Source organism: Sphaerodactylus townsendi, linkage group LG01 (genome assembly GCF_021028975.2).
Source record: "Sphaerodactylus townsendi isolate TG3544 linkage group LG01, MPM_Stown_v2.3, whole genome shotgun sequence".
Lineage (NCBI taxonomy): Eukaryota > Metazoa > Chordata > Lepidosauria > Squamata > Sphaerodactylidae > Sphaerodactylus > Sphaerodactylus townsendi.
The window spans coordinates 176,297,207-176,316,709 of NC_059425.1; the positions used below are offsets into that span (position 1 = coordinate 176,297,207).

At 45.9% G+C, this 19,503-nt stretch overlaps 1 protein-coding gene across 4 annotated transcripts in view; it reads left to right on the forward strand.

Moving 5' to 3' along the window:
• The window catches only part of AGAP1 (ArfGAP with GTPase domain, ankyrin repeat and PH domain 1), a 426,302-nt gene that overhangs the window by 79,255 nt on the left and 327,544 nt on the right, over window positions 1–19,503 (forward strand). For all 4 annotated transcript variants that reach the window (XM_048500437.1, XM_048500447.1, XM_048500456.1 and 1 more), the window contains 2 exons: window positions 705–846; window positions 5,396–5,530. In XM_048500437.1, the coding sequence (XP_048356394.1) occupies window positions 705–846; window positions 5,396–5,530 (277 nt within the window). The remainder of the gene's footprint in view (window positions 1–704; window positions 847–5,395; window positions 5,531–19,503) is intronic.

Here is a 19,503-nt window from a genome sequence, read left to right on the forward strand (position 1 = left end):
TCAGGACTTTGAAATGGAAGCAATTTGAATTTTTCTGCAGTGTGGTTATAGGGTAAATAGGTTCATTCTAGAATCAGGGGTAGGGGAACCTGCGGCTCTTCCTCTCCAGATGTTCAGGAACCAGCATTTCTATCAGTCTCCCTCAGCTTTCAGCATGGGCCAATTGGTCAATGCTGACAGAAGAGGCTGGGATGGGAATTGTAGTTCCTGAACATCTGGAGAGCCGCAGGTTCCCTACCCCTGCTCTAGAGTGGAACATTTTTGTGCAGACAGGAAGGCCAAACGCCCTCATATTGGACATTGTTGGGTTACACCCATGAAGCATCAGGTTATACACATTGTCGTTTTCAAGAGAAGGACAGGAAGAACCAGAGAATGGCTAGCTATTGTTGGTTTGGTAACTGCCTCAGTGTGAAAGGTTGCATTTCACAAGGGTGGCAATTTGTCCTCCTACGTGAAGGCAGAATAGAATTGGAGAGCAATTTGTTCAGTTGCCAATTCTGAAACCCAGCCATTCATCATGTAAAATGTCAGGTTGCTTTCCAGGGATTTCTATAGATATAAATGGCATCCCAGAGGAGGATCATCTGGAGCCATTTTTGGTATCAGTGACTTAATAGTAATTATATTCTTTAAACACTCTTTGTTTAATAAATTTTAAAAAAATCTCACTGGATGTTGCTCTTCTCCCTACTTTTCTGCAGTTTGCCATGTGGGTGGATGCTGTCATATTTGTATTCAGCCTGGAGGATGAAATTAGCTTCCAGACTGTGTATCACTACTACAGCCGTATGGTGAACTACCGCAACACTAATGAAATCCCAATGGTGCTAGTGGGAACTCAGGGTAAGTGGTAGCACTCGTGAGCATTTGGTCTTTCGGATTGTTTCATTTCAGTGTTTCTTTTTCTGATTGCTTCTGTGGCGAAATGGGCTTGCTTTGCCTGGCAGGCCCTATCCCGCACTCCGCACAACCCCAGGAGTTACCAACTTTTCCTGGGGTACACTGGGTACACTGCCACCACCTGATCATTTGAGGACTGCCCGCTGGGGAAGATCAGGATTTCCCAGCTTCCTTTCCAATTGCATGAGGCCTCTGCCTCAGTTTCCCCTTTGGTCCCCCTCTTCTGGGTTCCACAGGGTAGATTGGAGGTCCTGGAGGAAAAAATGCTCAGCCTTCCTCTATTTCCTATTTAGATAGCATGTGCAAGACAGTGGGGCATACATGACGATGCATGGCTTGTGGCTCTAGATTGGAAGGAGGCAGATTTCTGCATTCCGGTCAGTCTGTTCACCTAAGCCTTATCATGGGAGCATGAGCAGGCCATTGTACACATGCCCCCTTCAGGCAGTGAGGCTTCCCTTGAGTAAACCTGTCGGCAATAAGATGCAATTCAAAATCTGCAGAAGTCTTTTCAGACGTCTCTCAACATCTTTGGTCCTTAGGGATGTCGGAAGGGAGACCATTGGATGCCTTCCCTTGATCTCATTAAAAATAATTAGGACAAACTCAGAAGCATGGGTGTTGGCCCCAGCAATCCTGATTTGCCTCTCTAATTGCAAGGGATATTTTGCCATCTGATCCGTCCTCATGAGATCAAATACGCCATCCGGTGTCATCTAACTATGTGGCTCCTTCAAGTATAAATGAGGGCTTCCCCCCCTATATCTACAAAGTAACAGAGGTTAGGAAAGCATCTACTGGTAAATCTTATGGAGCTATTTATGTGTGGAGCTATTTGTTCTATTGTCTCTCTCTGGAGGATGACCTGAACTTGTCACCTCCTTTGTGGCTTCTGGATTTGGTGCACACACTCACGCAGAGTCAAAATTCATAACAATCTTTTAAGCTTATTGAGAAAATAACAGCTCAACCAACAAAATAACACCTACAGTAGACACCTAGGACTAGTTGGAACAGGGCTCGTAACATTAGGCTAATAGCAGAAACCAAAAGTAAAAAGTTAAAATAATCCAGAATACAGTTCAGCCTTAGTTTCAAAAAGCAAGCCAAAGTCTGAAAGCAACAATTGTCCTTTAGGTGCAAGCTGGCTGGAAACAGCATCTTGACACAAAAGCGAAAGGGGAGGGGAAAAACTTGTTCAGGTTCTAGGAACATCAGAGGGTCTGGTGGGTCAGGTGATACAAGCTAACCAATCATAATGCAGTGCCAATTAACAACAGTTATGATTAACTCATCATCGTTATCAGGTGGGAAACAGCTTTAAAGGTCTGGAGGGAAACAATCTGCAGCTGAGGCTCAGTTTGACCATCAGCAAGGAGATAATCAGGTACAGCTTTGAGGAGGCTGGAAGGAGCCCGAAAAACAAGGATTATTTCAAGAACCAAAGTACATCCACCATGGCTACTCTTCAGCTAATAAAGGCAATTTTTTCGCACTCTCCAAAAGGGATTTGGAGAGACAACAGCAACCACAAAAACCACTGTGGGATACTGGTTAGAATTTCTGACTAGGATATCTAGGTTGGATTCACTGGGCCACTTACATGTTCACAGCCTCATCTACCAGATCAGATTTCTGGGAGGGTAAAATAGAGATGAGGAAAATTATGTACAGTGGAACCTCGGTTTTCGTTGGTAATCCGTTTGGCAGGAGCCAGCGAAAATCGAAACGGATGAAAACTGAGGCACCACAGGGCCACCTACCTTGCAGTCCTGGGTCGCCCTGTATTGATGCGGTTTTGAATGACAGCAGGTGATGGAAATTGACAAAAACCGAGGCGTTTATCGGGATCTAAAACTGAGTCAACTTTTTTCGCCCATGGCGACCACCTAAAACCAAAGCGAACGAAAGTTTAGGTGACCAAAACCAAGGTTCGCATTGTAAAAGTCGCTTTGGAGTCCCCCCCCCCCCTGTGGAGGAAAAAGGCAGGGTTATAAAGTAAGAAATCATAGAAATATTCTGGAAGAAAGAAGAAGAGGAGGTGAGGAGGAGGAGGAGGAGTTTGATTTATATCCCCCCCTTCTCTCCTGCAGGAGACTCCAAAGGGGCTTGTTAACACCTCTTTTGCCCTCCTTCCCCTCACAACAAACACACCCTGTAGAGGTGGGTGGGCTGAGAGAGTCTCCAAAAGCTGTGACTAGCCCAAGGTCACCCAGCTGGCAATGTGTGGGCAGATTAAAGGCGGGTGGGTGGGTGGTAAGGAGAGAAGGAAGAAGGAAAAGTTAAGGGTATGGCAAGAAGAGGAGGGAAAGAAGAAATAACATGGGGAAGTGGAAATGGGGGGGGGGAATGAGGTCTCAGGTGGAAGTCCCACTGTACAACTGGGCTGGGACTGGCAGCAAATGGGCCATAGTGTTTCCTAGGTGGAGGCTGCCAACAAGAGGGCAGGAGGAAAAGGTGAAGTGGGAACAGATAAAGTCAGCTGTTGGGTGGGAAGGAGAGAAGGAAGCAGGAAAAGGGGAGAGGCTATGGGAGTTTTCAGGTAAAGGAAGAGGAAATAATGAGAGAAGGGACGATAAAATGGTCCCCTCCTTGTTCTGCTTAATGTTATTCGTTATTAGGGCACCCCCTACAGTTGATTACATTTTAAATTTTAATATAAATACATATGCATGTGTCTTTTGGCTATATTTCATTGTGGATTAACCATGTATAATTTTATTGGTACTAGCTGCTGTTAAACTTTGTCAGAAAAGGGTGGGATAGAAATCAGTCAAATAAATAAAACATTGTGGAACGAAGCTGAGGTTAGCAGGTTCTCTAGCAACACGTCTCAGTGCTAAAGGGCTCCTACTTGTATTCCTGTGCCGTCAGGATTTTGTTAGCAATTCGCTTTAAAATACTGAGTCCTGAACCTCCTGTGTGAATTGAAGGATAGTCCTGTCCAGTGGTTTGTGTGCGTGTGAGTGTGTGGTTCATTCCGCCCAACAGAAATGAATACTTTGAGGTCAGAAAACCGCAATGCTTTACAGCAGTATGTTTGCACAGCTTTTTGCTCAAAATGTTTGGAAAATTCTTTATTTTCCCCCAGAACTCTAAACTAGTGAAAATCCATTTTCTTCTGTACTCTGTTTACTTTCTATTGTGTACCCAAGATGTCAACTTTGCCATTGCTGAATATTCCATTGGTTCGTTCATCCATTCTGAAAGATCTGGGTAATGGGTCTGCTTTCCATCTTGTTGCAAACACTGCTTTGGCAGTTCTCATCATATATTTAGACAGTTTGTAATACACTTTTGGATCATTATTTGGCAAAATAGTCCCAAACCATTCTTGACAGTCTGACTGATTTATTCTTACTTTGGATAGTAGAGGCGTGCATAGGAAATGTCTGTGAAACATTGTCGAAGGCTTTCACAGCTGGATTCAACTGGTTGTTGTGAGTTTTCTGGGCTGTGTGGCCGTGGTCTGGTAAATCTTGTTCCTAACTTTTCACCTGCATCTGTGGCTGGCATCTTCAGAGGTGTGTCACACAGAGAAGTCTGTTACACACTGTGTCTTTCTCACTGGACACAGTGTATAACAGACTTCTCTCTGTTATACACGTAGCTGCCTTTGAAAATCCTCCAAACGCAGCCTTGGAAGGAGGACTCTCATAGGACATTAATATGAGTTTCTGCCTGCTTTTGTTTTGAAATGTTTACACAGTTGTGTTCCCTGCCTTTGGCTTAAGGGAGAATGGAACCCAGTGTTTTACAGAGAGGAGTGTTCTTATTCAAGCTTAGCTTCACATATTACACTGAATCCCAGGCCCTTTCCTCATAGCACCGGGAGAGTGGGTTGCAGGTGGGATAAAGGAACCTGCTCTCCCTCCTGTCCCGTTCGCATGCCTCTGTGCAGGCAGTGACTGGAGCCCATGGAAGCAATGCGGGCTGCCCTTGTGCCTTCACATGGGATACATCTTTAAAAAAAACCTCACCTCCCATGCTGCACAGCTGTGCAGGGAGGACTTTTAAAATCATTACAACTAAAGAATTTCAGATAGTGTGATTCTTGAAAAACTTGGGTTGGGGGGAAAACGCGGAGCGGACTTTTATTAGGAGTGGGATTTTATTAGGAATGCGAAGTTCCCCCCCAACATGGGTTTTATCCCGTAGTTAGCCCGGGTTTATTGGCCCGTGCGGAAAAGGCCCCAGTAAGTCACACTTGTGTTCGCATCCAGAATAGTATACGAAGCAAGAAGCTGGAGTTCCTTCCAAGTTTCAGTATTGCACATTATCCCCAAAGCCTCGTCTGCTCTTAGTGCAATGAGCTGCTATATTTACTTCTGTCATTCACTATAGATATTTCCAAGATGGTTTTAAAATAGTAGCTAACAAGAGGAGGTCTGTAAAGTACACGCAGATTTTTACTTTCTGATTTTTAAACGGTCATATTTTAAAAGTAATCGGGGGTTTCTTTGTCTGAAAGCGACTTCTGTTTTCTTTGCAGATGCTATCAGTTCCACGAATCCCCGTGTCATCGATGATGCTAGAGCGCGGAAGCTATCGAACGATTTGAAAAGATGCACCTACTATGAAACCTGTGCTACTTATGGGTTGAATGTGGAAAGAGTCTTTCAGGATGGTAAAGATCAAATTTTCTATGCAACCTCTTGCAACATTCCGTTGAGCGTTACTTTCCATTCTTGAATCAGCTGATTGAAAAATTACATCTGAGTTGGAGGTGTGACTGGACTCGACTCTAGCTCCTCTGAGTCTAGCGGTGTGTGTTTTCTGCTGACGCTGATGTCATTGCATGATAAACTGTAATGCTGGCCCTGATCCATTTCTGTGTGTGAATGAAGGGACAATTGAGCTGCTCCAATCAAAGGTACTGAATAGCGAAGACCTTCAATAGTAAAGGCCTCCTGGGTTGAAAGTCTTACTTCCTTGTTCTGTGTATCTGTTCAGATGTAAGATCCACTGACATGACCCTGACAGAGACGGAAGTGGAGGGGAAGGTGCTATTGAGCTCTCCCCACTTCCTCTGGATAGTTTCATCTCTGTTTTCTAAGACAAGCAGCTCCTAGTGCAGTGGTGGCGGACCTATGGCACTCCAGATGTTCATGGACTACAATTCCCATCAGCCCCCTGCCAATTGGCCATGCTGGCAGGGGCTGATGGGAATTGTAGTCCATGAACATCTGGTATGCCATAGGTTCGCCACCACTGTCCTAGTGGAAGAAATGTTTTCTTTGCACAGAAAGTCACGGTGGGCGAGTCCTGAAGAGACTAATAGAGGCAGGTGGCCATTTCTGCTCTGCCTTTCCTTTTTGTAGAAATCACTTCCATCTGCAGAAATGGGCATTGGAGTGGACTCCAATGAAGAAGATGATGATGATTTTGGATTTATGCCCCACCTTTCTCTCCTGTAAGGAAACTCAAGGTGGCTTACAAGCTCCTTTCCCTTTCACTACCCACAACAGACCCCTTGTGAGGTAGGTGGGGCTAAGAAAGTTCCGAAGAACTGTGACTAGCCCGAGGTCACCCAGCAGGAATGCAGGAGTGCGGAAACACATCTAGTTCACCAGGGAAGCCTCTGCCACTCAGGTGGAAGAGTGGGGAATCAAACCCAGTTTTCCAGATTGGAATCCACCTGCTTTTAACCACTACACCATGCTGGTTCTCAAGGTCTAGTTTTCATGGAGGTGAGCAGCCTTTGCTTGGGATGTATATCTTCAGACCACAGGTGGTGGATCCCTCTGATTCATGCTTCTTTTACAAAACAGTTCCCCGTGTGGTTTGATTCCTCACTCCTCCACGTGAGCAGCGAACTCTTATCTGGGGAACTCGATTTGTTTCCTGGCTCCTGCTGGGTGACCTTGGGCTAGTCACACATCTTCAAATCTCTCTCATCCTTATCCACCTCACAGGATGTTGTGGGGAGAGGAAGGAAAAGGTGTTTGTAAGCCTCTTTGAGTCTCCTTGCAGGAGAGAACGGCAGGGTATAAATTCAGACTCTTCTTGAATTTTAGTTCAGTGAGCAGATGTCCAGTATAAGCCTGGACACCCGTGGCCATTCTGTTGGGCATTTGGTTGAAACGTGTGTGTCCCCAGTTCCTTGGGCTCTCTTGATGCACCAGAATGTTACTGGGGCACAGTTGGCTTTTTGTGGACGATGTTCTGTTGCTACGGCCCAAAGAAAAGGACAGGTTGCTCGGAGGACCAAGCCCGATCGTGTCTATGTGGGCGATGTTCAGTTGCTATGGCCCAAAGAAAAGGACAGGTTGCTCGGAGGACCAAGTCCGATTGTGTCTATGCTCTGACCCTCACTGTTTTGGCTCATTTATTCATTCACGCCTTTCCCTCTTCATTAGGGCTTATGCCTGCCAGAGACTATAGAGTGGCAAATGCTTCACGGAGAAAGGAACTCAATTGAGAGAGGTGGATGTAAAACTCCGGGTTTCCTTGGATAAAATAATCTTGGGAAGCAAAAAATGTGAGCCCTCCAGTGGGAAACAGAAGAACTCTCAGCAGTTGATCAGATGTTTCTCTTTTGTTTCTCACAAGTCCTTTAAAAGGCTGAGAGCAAAGAAACATGCTGCAGTCCTCCGGTGAATAAGACTGGAGTGTCATTGTAGTTGACGCACTAAGCAAAGAGTATCAGCCAATAATTGTAGTCTAGTGACGTTTTCCTGGTTCTTCTTCCTCCAGCTGAAGCGCCTGTTTCTTTCACAGCTGCACACTTTGTGTATCATTGAAAATTAATCTGCAGTATTTGGGTGCTGTGTGGCTGTATGGCCGTGTTCTAGCAGCATTCTCTCCTGACGTTTCGCCTGCATCTGTGGCTGGCATCTTCAGAGGATCATATGCATCTGTGGCTGGCATCTTCAGCCACAGATGCAGGCGAAACGTCAGGAGAGAATGCTGCTAGAACACGGTCATACAGCCCAGAAACCACACAGCACCCCAGTGATTCCGGCCGTGAAAGCCTTCGCCAATCTGCAGTATTGTTTGTCTCTGCTGGGTTTTCCTTTGCTTTTGGCTTTTTAAGGGACGGGTCTATTCTTCTGGGCATTACAGAGGCATTGGAGCATCTACGGTTTGCTATATTTTCCACCGGAGGACTCCTTTTTTGCTTCTCCATCCAGCATGCCAAGGGGTCCACCTGATCGCAGCCGGCCACACCCTGTCTCCAGCGAAGCCTTTGCACAGGATGCTGATCAAGACCCTATAAGGCACAGGTGTCATGCTGGCAGGGGATGATGGGAACTGTAGTCCATAACATCTGGAGGGCCGCGAGTTTGACACCTATGCCTTAAGGCAATGGCTGGAAAGATCTGTTTTTCTGCCCCGCACCCCTTTTGTCTTTTAGCATTCACCCGATGGAGAGTTCTGGAGAACAGAAAAGTTGTCACGTTGGGTTGTCTTATTTCTTTCAGTCTTAAGAAAGGATACTGTGTGGCGTTAATTTTTGGATTTTGCTATGGGCCCCCAATCCTGGCTGGGGGAACCTCCAAGGAATGCCAGGGTCGTGACAAGCAATGGCAAACCACCTCCAAATATCGCTTGCCTTGAAAACCCAATGGGGTTGCCCATAAAAGTCATAGAATCGTAGAGTTGGAAGAGACCATAATGGCCATCCAGTCCAACCCCCTGCCATACAAGAACACACAATCAAAGCACTCCCGACGTATGTTCATCTAGCCTCTGTTTAAAAACCTCCAAAGGAGACTCCACCACTCTCCATCATCTGTGACTTGACGGCCAGCAGCCAACAAACATTGCGATCTAGTTGCTTTTGTTCTCCATTCTTTGGACTGCTGGTGGCCAGTTCAGGCTGTGACCTTTTACCCCTTAACTACGTCTTCACATTTTGGTTTGGGATGAATCTTAATCAGTAACCCGTATCTGTGTTGGTGCAGACACGATGACCAAACCTGATTGAGATTAGAAAAGGAAAGTGCCATGTTGCATGGAGGAGAAGGGAGGGGGATGTTCCATGGCAATACTTTATCTGCTCGCTTTCAGCTACTTTTTAAACAGTGCGTGTCCACTCATTTTTTTTCTGTTGATAAATGAGAATGTTTTACAGAAGTTCCAGTGAATTGTTTTAGCAACTGTGTGTATGACATTGGTATAATTAGTTTAGTCCCGTGGTGGCGAACCTATGGCACTCCAGATGTTCATAGAATACAATTCCCATCAGCCCCTGCCAGCATGGCCAATTGGCCATGCTGGCAGGGGCTGATGGGAATTGTAGTCCATGAACATCTAGAGTGCCATAGGTTCGCCACCACTGGTTTAGTATAATCTTCTTGCAGGAGATTGCTCTGTTTCTTCTGCTTCTTCAAGGCTTCAGTGTCTTTCTTCAGTGTTCTAATTATAAGCCATTACCAGGTTTAATGTCTGTCCACTTTCCTTTCAATTTTCTCCAGAAATTGACCATGTAGTGCTTCTCTTTGCCAGCTTCATGTTTGTGTTTTTATTACTTCCTTATTTTGTTCCTTGTGCTTTCAGTAAGTTTTGGTTCTTAACTGGCATCAGCGCCTGTTCTCGACCGTCCTCTACATAATCAGCTAAGCCAGGGTCTGCAACCTGCGACTCTCCAGATGTTCATGGACTACAAATCTCATCAGCCCCTGCCAGCATGGCCGGCTGATGGGAATTGTAGTCTGTGAACATCTGGAGAGCCGCAGGTTGAGAGCCGCTGAGCTAAGGCATGTTTTTCTTCTACAGTTTGTTTGACTTACAATAGTCCTCTGCCTTCAATTCTATGGGGTAGATCTAATCTATCAGTGCACAGTGAATAGTTGTGAGTTTTCTTATGTTTTGATCCAGACTACCCAATTAACCTTGTGCCTCATTAATAATTCCAGCAGAGTATCGTATAACAGGCATCGTCCAGGTGTTAATGGCTTTAATGGTGTTTCCAACATTTAATTTTTGTCTTCAATAGTCTTTAATTGTCTTCTATTGAAGGCTATGGAAGATTGAACAAGTGTTGCAATTACTTAATTTTGTTTAATATCACAGCTGCCAGATCTTTAACTGGTTGTTGGCCTTTCATTATAATTTGAGCCTCACCCAGAGGCCTAGGACTCTGTAAAGTATCAGCATAGTATTCATGCATATTATTACCTTTGATATCACAGCTGCCAGTTCTTTAGCTGGTTGTTGGCCTTTCGTTACAATTCGAGCCTCACCCAGAGACCTAGGAAGTTGTAATGTATCGGCGTAGTATTCGTGCGGACTACTACTATAATTGTCTGTAGCCACTGTGATTTCGATTTGACGGGTTCCAAACTCAAAACTGGGCTAAACACGAACCCCAGTCGTTGTGCCTTTTTTTGTGTTTGTTTTGTTTTGAAAGAAGGCCAGGGTTTGCCAGATTGATTTCCGAAGAGACATGGCTAGTCTGATTTACTGTCTGAAAACAGGATTTACATCTGTTAAGCTTCTTATTAACATTATGGCCATACTGGTGGGTCTTTCAGAAACAGAAATATGAGGGAAGGGCAAGACTTCACATCCAGTAAGACTTGAAGAATAAATCTGACAGGGTTTTTTTTTTAGCTGCCTGATATCCATTTCAGAGGGTATACAAAGGGTGAATCATCTGCAAACCTGCTAAAATAATTATAGAATACCGTAGTTTTTCTGAGTCAATGATTATGCATATTTATCAATAGAGTGATATATGTGGGACTCTTAAATACGGGTTTTTTAAAAATGTGCAGAAACAGTGATAAACCTTAGTTTCTCCATGACCACTGAGTGAGTTGTGTTCGGTGTTTCTCTCATAAATCAGATGGAATCTTTATTTGGAAGTTTTTTAAAAAATTACCCTGTTTCCCCCCAAAAAAGACATCCCTGGAGAATAAGACGTAGTAGAGGTTTTGCTGAAGTTCTAAATATAAAGCATCCCTCGAAAGTAAGACGTAGCAAAGTTTTTGTTTGGAAGCATGCCCGTCAAACAGAACATCAGAGTATGCAGCTGTGGAGCGGAAAAATAAGACATCCCCTGAAAATAAGACATAGCGCATCTTTGGGAGCAAAAATTAATATAAGACACTGTCTTATTTTCGGGGAAACACGGTATCTAATTCATCTCTTACTTTGTACTTTATTCGAATTTGTGGTATGTATGCAACTGCTTCTGTCACTTGTATTATACGTGGAGGCAACAACGGCTTTCCTCTGTTCCTCAGAGCCTTACCCCACTGAGGCACAGGTGTGGTGGTATCTGTGGTTTCATTGCTGTAATATGCAGCTGTGGTTGTTCAGAGGATGCTTGAGGCCGCCACAAAAAATCTGAGCAGAAATGGCACTCTGTTTGCTCAGTAAAAGATAGCAAAAGCAGGATGCTATCAAACTAGTGAGGTTTGCCGGACATTTACAGGGTGCTTTTGGTGAAAGGCACTAGTGTCATCCTGGTCAAAACATTTTTTTTTATTTGAACCATAAATCGCTAAGTGTCATTTGCTACTATAAACGCAAGTGAAGGTCCACGAAACACGCACGCAGGGGGCATCCTCTCTCCCTTCCAGTCATGGATTCAGGTCTTCATTCCCCGCGCCAGCTGTGGTCTGTTCCCAGCTCATCCAGCACTGCTCTGCCCAAGCCCAGTTTGACCTCCTCCTTCTTGCCCCAGCCCACTCTGTTGCTGGCTCTTTAGGTGCTGTTGCAGGTGAGTAGTGGCTGAAAAACATTGTCTGCACATACACAGACAACACTTTTTTAAAAAATCAAGTGTGTTTAACATCCTTTTGTTTTCACTTTCGTTTTCAGACTTTCCTGCCCCAAGTTTGAAGAAACACCTGTTGGGTTGAGCGTGTCCCATGTCTGTGGATGTAGCTATCTGCAGGAGAGGGCCCCTGTGAGAATCAGAGACACAGATTTCAGACAGTTTCCTACATTCTGTAGGAGCTGGTTTTAAAGCCCTCCCCAATTGAAAAGGGAAAGCATCAGACTGCTGGGTGGGTTGGGATAGCATGAGACTGTCTGTGATTATGGGAATTTAGGAAGATCTCTCACGGTCCCGCAAAGAACGGATCCCAGATGCTTGCGAGGCAACTGAACAGGTTTCATTACATATTACACGCCTTGGGCCTAGAGACCCTAACCCCAGCAACTCCGGCAGCCATTTGTGGCAGATGGTCCCACTTCCCCTTCTCAGAGTGCAGCCAATGAGAGCTGATGGAATGTTGGGGCAGAGGCGTACCAGACCAGGGACATGGGGATACCCGTGTCCCCGGGTGCATGCCTTTCAGAGCCTGGGGAAAGAGCACTTGCTGGCCTCCGGGACGTGCTTTTATAAGCACAGAGGCTGGGGGTGGAGCTTGGGGGGTGGGTCATACTCCAAGCCCCACCCCGGCCTTTGTGCTTATAAAAGCACGTGCCGGAGGCTGGCAAGTGTTCTCTCCCCAGGCTGTGGGGAGAGCAGCAGCCGGGCTCTAGGGAGGCGGGGCACTGTTCTCGTCGCCGTCACAGATATGCTCCCTATGCAGCTTGACCAAGGTGGATCGGCACTGCTGGTATTATTAGACCTTACCGCAGTGTTTGATGTGGTCGACCACAATCTTTTGACCCACCACCTGGCCGCTTCCGGGGTGCGGGGCACTGTCCTTCAATGGATTGCCTCGTTTCTCCGGGACCGAAGTCAGCAAGTGTGGTGCGGGGACCAAGCCTCCCGGAAGTGCCCACTTCATTGCGATGTGCCTCAGGGGGCGCTGTTGTCCCCGCTGTTATTTAACATCTATATGCGACCCCTTGCTCAGCTGGTATGGAGCTTTGGGCTGACGTGCCATCAATATGCTGATGACACTCATCTCATTCTGTTGATGGAGAGGGGAGCGGCCGCTGCCCCTGCAGCTCTACAGCATTATTTGGAGGCGGTTGCTGGTTGGTTGAAGCAGAGCAGGTTAAAATTGAATCCAGCGAAGACGGAGATCCTCTGGCTGGGCCACGAGGGGGTGGGTGGGGGGATTTTCAGCCGCCAGTGTGGGAGGGGGTCTCATTGGCACAGACCCCTTCCGTTCACAGCCTGGGGGTCCACCTGGATTCGTCTCTTTCAATGGAGACCCAGGTGGCCCATGTAACCCGGGCTGCTTTTTTCCATCTCCGTCAGGCCCGGCGACTGGCCCCCTTCCTCTCCCAAACAGATCTAGCCACTGTGATCCATGCAACGGTCACCTCCAGACTAGACTATTGCAACTCGCTCTACGCGGGCCTTCCCTTGCGTCTGATTCGGAAATTGAAACTGGTCCAGCATGCGGTGGCTCGCTTGCTCACAGGAGGTGCCATTAGAGACCACATCTTACCTGTGTTGCGCCGCCTGCACTGGCTCCCGGTTGAGTTCCAAATCATTTTCAAGGTGTTGGTATTAACCTTTAAGGCCTTACGCGGTCTGGGACCCTTGCACTTATGGGATCGTCTTACCCCATACTTCCCAATTCTTCTGAACGCAGAGGCCAATTTGCTGGTGGTCCCCGGCCCCTCCATGATGCGGCTGGCTTCCACTCGGGCCAGGGCTTTTATGGCCCTGGCTCCTGCCTGGTGGAACGCTCTCCCTCCAACCATCCGGGCCCTGTGGGACCTTAATGAGTTCCGCAGGGCCTGTAAGGCTGAGCTGTTCCACCGGGCTTTTGGGGAGGCCAGCCGCTGATGTGCGCCCCCCCCCTTTAACAGCGGGGACCCTGCTGTCCCCCCCTCTAGGAGAGTTTTAAGCTGTTGAACGCCATCTGTTGCTTTTGTAATGAAATGTTATAATTTGAGCGCTGTATTTTAATAAGGACCAGTGCTAAATGTACGGAGGGCGGTATACAAGTTTAATAATTAATAAACAAACAAACAAACAAACAAACAAACTGTAGCGTAATCCAGGCTTGGTGTCTTTTGTCTTCCTTTGTCTTCCTGTTGGGGAGGGAGGCCAAAGATGCTTTACCTTGAGAAAGGGTGTGCTAGAATTGGCGAATGAGATGTAGAATGTAGCTAGTAACTTCCTTGTGAATTGCTGCAACTATTCTCAGATTAAATGTATTACGGGTATTTTGTTTAAAGAATTACTTCCTTTACTTGTGTGTATTTTTGGAATTGTTGTTACACAAGAAATATTCGAAGATGGTGGGAATTTTCTAACTTTGTGGCTTTTTCAGCAAAACTCTGTTGATTTGAAAATCTAGTAATCAACAAATTTTTCCTTGTAGCACCCATCATATATTCTCCTTTGGTAATAATTCAAGCAGCTGTTGCCTCAAGGAAAATGGAGTGTTGTCTATGTAATCTAGCTCCTAGAGAAAAATTTAAATGTTCACATCTTTATGGATTGGTCATTGGATTATTTTTGAGAGGGGGGCATTTGTTTAGAAGTTGAACTGGTGTCTGTTTTCAATGTTAAAAAGGATTAACAAATACAGCAAAATATTATTGAGCTTCTAATTTCATTTTGTGTTGGATGCATTGCTATTAAATGGAGGGATCTGAAATACCTTCTCGGTGAAAATAAAGAACACATGTACCGCTAAGGCTGTGACACTGTTTTCAATTTCCTGTATTCAGGTGAAGCTTTCTTTAAAAGATCCTCCACACCCCCCACACTGCCATCACTGTGAAGTAGTAACACATGTTTTGTTTTTCAAAACTGTCTGAATTTAGAATTAAATACCTGTCTATGCCAATAAAGGCTTGCTACAGAATTAAATACCTGGGCAATTTAACAATTGGCCACCAGGGGGCAGTGCAACAACAGCCAAGAATTGTGTTCCTTATTGCTTGAGTTTGCTTCTCTTTTAACCGTTCAGCAGACATAATAAAACTAACACAATGGTTTAAGAGACCATTTAGAGTTGCAATAAGACACACTCGATAAAGTCAGCAAAGTTACTGGATCAGCAGTACCCAGAACTGGGGGTGAGAGTTAACTCATTAGGAAAGGCAGCCGAGGCTGCAGTCTGAAAAATAATGCATCACCGGAACTTAAGTGCCATTGAGCTCTGAACGGAACTCGCCTCCAGTAAAAACAGCAAGGCTTGGGTTGGATACAGAGATGCTGGAGCTTGGCTGGGCAAACTCTCTCATGCTTGCTTGTGTGTGTGAAGTTCCGTCAGGTCGCGATCGAGCTGGGGTGACCCCATAGAGCCGTGGTGGCGAACCTATGGCACTCCAGATGTTCATGGACTACAATTCCCACCAGTCCCTGCCAGCATGGCGATGGGAATTGAAGTTCATGAACTTCTGGAGTGCCATAGGTTCGCCACCACTGCCATTGAGTTTTCAAGGCAAGAGGCTTCCAGAGGTGGTTTGCCATTGTCTTCCCTTGAATAGTGACTGGTGTTCCTTGATGATCTCCCATCTAAATGAGAACCAGGGTGATAACCTGCTTAGCTTCTGAGCTGTGACCAGATCAGGCTAAGCGGAGCCATCCTTGCTTACACTAAGTGTTATAGCCGCAAAATTAATCTCTGGCCTGGATGGGTTAGGACGATGCAAAAGAACATGCTGATGGGAAGGAGGCTGTTTTTACTGATTCCCATCCCCCATATCCCTGGCAAACTTCAGACCCTCCTTTCATGCTGTTCCTGGGGTCCCCTGTTCTGGGCTGCAGTGAGAGAGAAAGTTCAAAATCCCCTTCTGCTGATAGAACTCCCTTCTGTCAATGGAGATTTTGTGCAGGTTCCAGCACTGCATCTGAGCCAGAGGGGAACTTTCTCCCCGCACATATTTACTGTGCTGCTGGGAACAGTAAACCAACCAGCCCATAAATGGATGGGATGAGCGTCATGGAAGATTTTCTGTGCTCTGCCTTTTATAATTGAAGAGCCAAATAACATTAAAAATTCAACCAAGAGCCGGTATTAGACAGCCCACTAGCACAACTGAACGTGTACCCCTTAACATTTCTGGTGATTGTTAATTACTTCTGCAGCTCAAACACCAGTGAGACCCTTATTAGGAGGTGACCATCACAAGGTCTTGCTGCTTGTAATGAATATACACAAGAGCATCCCTTGCAGTTAGTTGGTATGCTGGCATAAATCTGCACAAGATTTGCAGTTGGTATTCCTGTAGTCTACTCACCTCTGTCAGTCCCCTTTTCTGTAAACTCCAAATAGCACTTTCCCATTCTACCTTGTACTGGTGTGATGGACAGCTGCATTCCAAGGAGTTGTCCCGATCATAGAACCCCCGTGATTGACAGGGAGTTTGAATAGAATTCCAAGAGTGGCAGTTAGAACTCTTAACTGTTACAAACTGTCGGTGGACTGATAAAAGCACGAACAGTACAGAGCTGGGAAGCAGTGGCGCAAGCTCCAAGCTGTTCAGAGGGGGATTTTTTTGTCAGGAGTGAAAAGGAACACATTTTGAGTTTTGGGATCAGGACAAGATCCATAACCAGTTATATAAGAATAGCTATGTTTATAAAGCGATTCCTAATGGGAGATGGCACCTGTGGAATGAGGAATCTCAGGCCAGTTTAAGAGATAAATGGGATAAGTGTGTTAATGGGAGAAAATTGCTGATCCAGGCAGGAGCATACCAGCTAAACGGGGCATGTGGAGAGGGCAGAAGTGGGCTTCGGCTGCGGCTTGACTTGCTTGCCACGGCTGCGAACTGCAGCTGCGGCTTGGCTTGTTTGCCACAGCCGCAGGCCAGCTCCTTTCATTCGCCTGTGGCCATGGCTCAACAACAAAGCAACCCCACCCACCCACCCCGAGAGGGCAGGAGCAGGCTTTGACTGCGGCTCGGCTCGGCTTGTTCACCACGGCTCCAGGCTAGCTCCTCAGCAGGCAGCCCTTCAGCGGCGGCTCAGGCGCCTGCCAGCAAGATCCAGCCTGCGGCCGTAGCAGACAGCTCAGCTGGTGCAGCATGGAGGGAGCCACTGGACGCTGGCCAGGTCCTTGTGCCCGGCTGGCGCCTGGCGCACCCAGTGTGACACAATGGCATGCACCCAGGGATATGGGGTATCCCATGTCTCCATTGCCGGTACGCTCCTGGATCCAGGGCAGGTTAAGACCCCCCTCCTTGCCCTATGTTGCTTGCTGCTCTCTGCTGCTGTGTGAAGAAATTAAACATCACTCTTGGAAACTGATGAATGTTTGTGTGTCGCCTCTGATGGCATCTGCCGTTGGGCCTTCAGTACTGCACAGGAGTTGCTGGAGGTGCCCTAGGCCAAGTTCTTCTTGAGAGGCCCAACACATGTCTCTGTTCTACCATTTCAGATCGGTGGGCACTTATATGATAGGAGTTCTCCACTACGCAACATGTGTTCCTTCTCATAGAAATCTAGGAAGAAGGGTTTGCTGAGATGTTAGTTTCCTGCTTTGAAGGGAATTCCTTTTGTCTTGGGGAAAACACTCAATAATAATATGACTCCTCCTGTGATTTTTGAAGTGACACAGCATGCAAACACTTGCCATCATCGTGGGAGCAACACTTTTCCATGCAGCATTTTCCTGATGTCAGTGTTTACTGTATGTGGGGAAGAAGTATGCAGGCTTCTCCGTGGTACCCAGCCAACTTTCTGCAAGGCAAGCGCTCCTTGGCAGCCACGGGAGGCTCTTGGGGAGGCAGACTGGCTACAGCCGCTTTTGGGTATCCAGAATTTTGCAGTATTTGGCCTCTGCCGGTTACCCAACCCTTGACCTGTAACTAAACCATGGAGACCTTCTCTGTGTATTCTTTCTGGATTGGCGCACTAGTGAGAGGTGAACAAGGCTTCCTTACTCTAGATTAGGGGTGTCAAACTCGTGGCCTTCCGGATGTTCATGAACTACAGTTCCCATCAGCCCTTCCCAACATGAGCATTGGCTATACTGGCAAGGGCTGATGGGAATTGTAGTTCATGAACATCTGCAGGGCCCCGAGCTTGACACCTGTGCAGATGACGACAGGCCATTTTCCAGGCATGTTGATTTTAACCTTCGTAGGCAAAATCCAGTCCCATGAATGGAGTCAACTCCCAGCGCTTTGAGTTCTGCTCACAGTGGTTGATGGCCCATCCTCTTATACGGTTTTCTGTGTCCTCCATCCAAATAACAACCCTTCTTAGCTTCCCAGATTGAATGAGATCAGGCTACTCTGCGCTGCTTTTCTCCCCTTTCTAGAAGCAACATCACCAATTTTGACTTTGTGCGGTCCTGAAGGTAACTGTTTATTGCTCTGGATTTTTAAAGCTCCTAATTAATAGGAACAATTAAACAATGGTCCAATTTCCATCAAATTAACTGCCGCAAGAGATAACTGCAATATAAATGAATTTGTTTTAATACATCAAGAGTTTTATATGTTAGAATCTGTGGCTTAAAATTACTATATTATTTGGGGGCAAAACTTCAAATAGATTTTTGACCTTACCTTAATATATGGCCCAGATGGGTGAATGAATGTCCACTTCAGGCAGTGAATGGATTCTGCATAGACAGTAACTGTAGAGGATGATGGAATTCAATGCAAATTAATCTTTTCAAGTCCTGAAATTTATGAGATTATTGACACTTTCCAAAATTTGCTGGCAGGTTCGACGTTTACGTTTGAAATACTCTGTGTTGCCTAAAAGGATCCCAATCCATACTGTAATATGTAATATCTATTCTTTGCACAGGGAGGTTCATGTGTTTGGTCACAATGTAAGGCATGTTATGTTAGAGTGGGACCCCTTGGTTCTCGATGACCCAGCATTCCATCCAGGAGAGAAGTACCGGTCAGGCTCAGATATCCAAGTTCCTAGACCTTAGTGAGAAAAATGCTCTCATCCAGTCCATTCCTTTACAACAACAACAAAAAAGATTGTCTCTCTCCATTTTCCTCTTTGGGCTGATGTCCATATGCAAAACCCGACAAATGTTCAGTAGTCCAAGGTGATAGTGTGGTTTATAATCTGTTTTGATAGTATTTGGCTGTAGCGGTGTTGTTAACGTGAGGGTGGGTGGCGGAGTACTTTTTCACAGCCTGTCTGTTAACTTTGGGGTGACATTCAGCATGCTTTTTTGCAGCCTGTTTGTTGAAGCTGGTGGTGTTTAACTGTTGCCCTTAGAATGTTCGTGCAGCATGTCTGTGGACTGAGGGGCTGGTTTGCCCTTAGAATGTTTGCGCAGATGGCCAGAGATGAGCAGTTAAAACAGTAAATGTGTAATAACTCGAGTAAAACTGAATATTTTGAAAAATCCTTTCTTAGTGAGCACCTAAACCACATAATGAACCAGTGTGCCAAATTTCAACATTGTAGGTTCAGTGGTTTTTGAGTTCTGTTGATGTGTAAGTCAGTGAGTCAGTCAGTGGTATTTCGCGTTTATAGATATAGATAATTTTACTGTTTTTATACTGTTGTGAGCCACTCTGAGCCACTCTGTAGCGAGGGGGGGAAATCAAACAAATAAATATGTCTCATGAGAGTCAAACAGAAAAGCACTGCAATTTTGGCATTGTGCTTTTTGACATGGTGGCTAATGGCGGCTCCAAAGCTCAACTTTCCTGCAAGCTTTCGGTCGCTGTAAAACACCTTTTGTGGCAACTCACAAGACAGAGTGTTCCACCAAACTGAGGCTGAAACCTTCCTCAGGTGCATATTTTACTCCTGTGTTGCATTTAAATTAAAATATACTTTTTCACAGCCTGTAT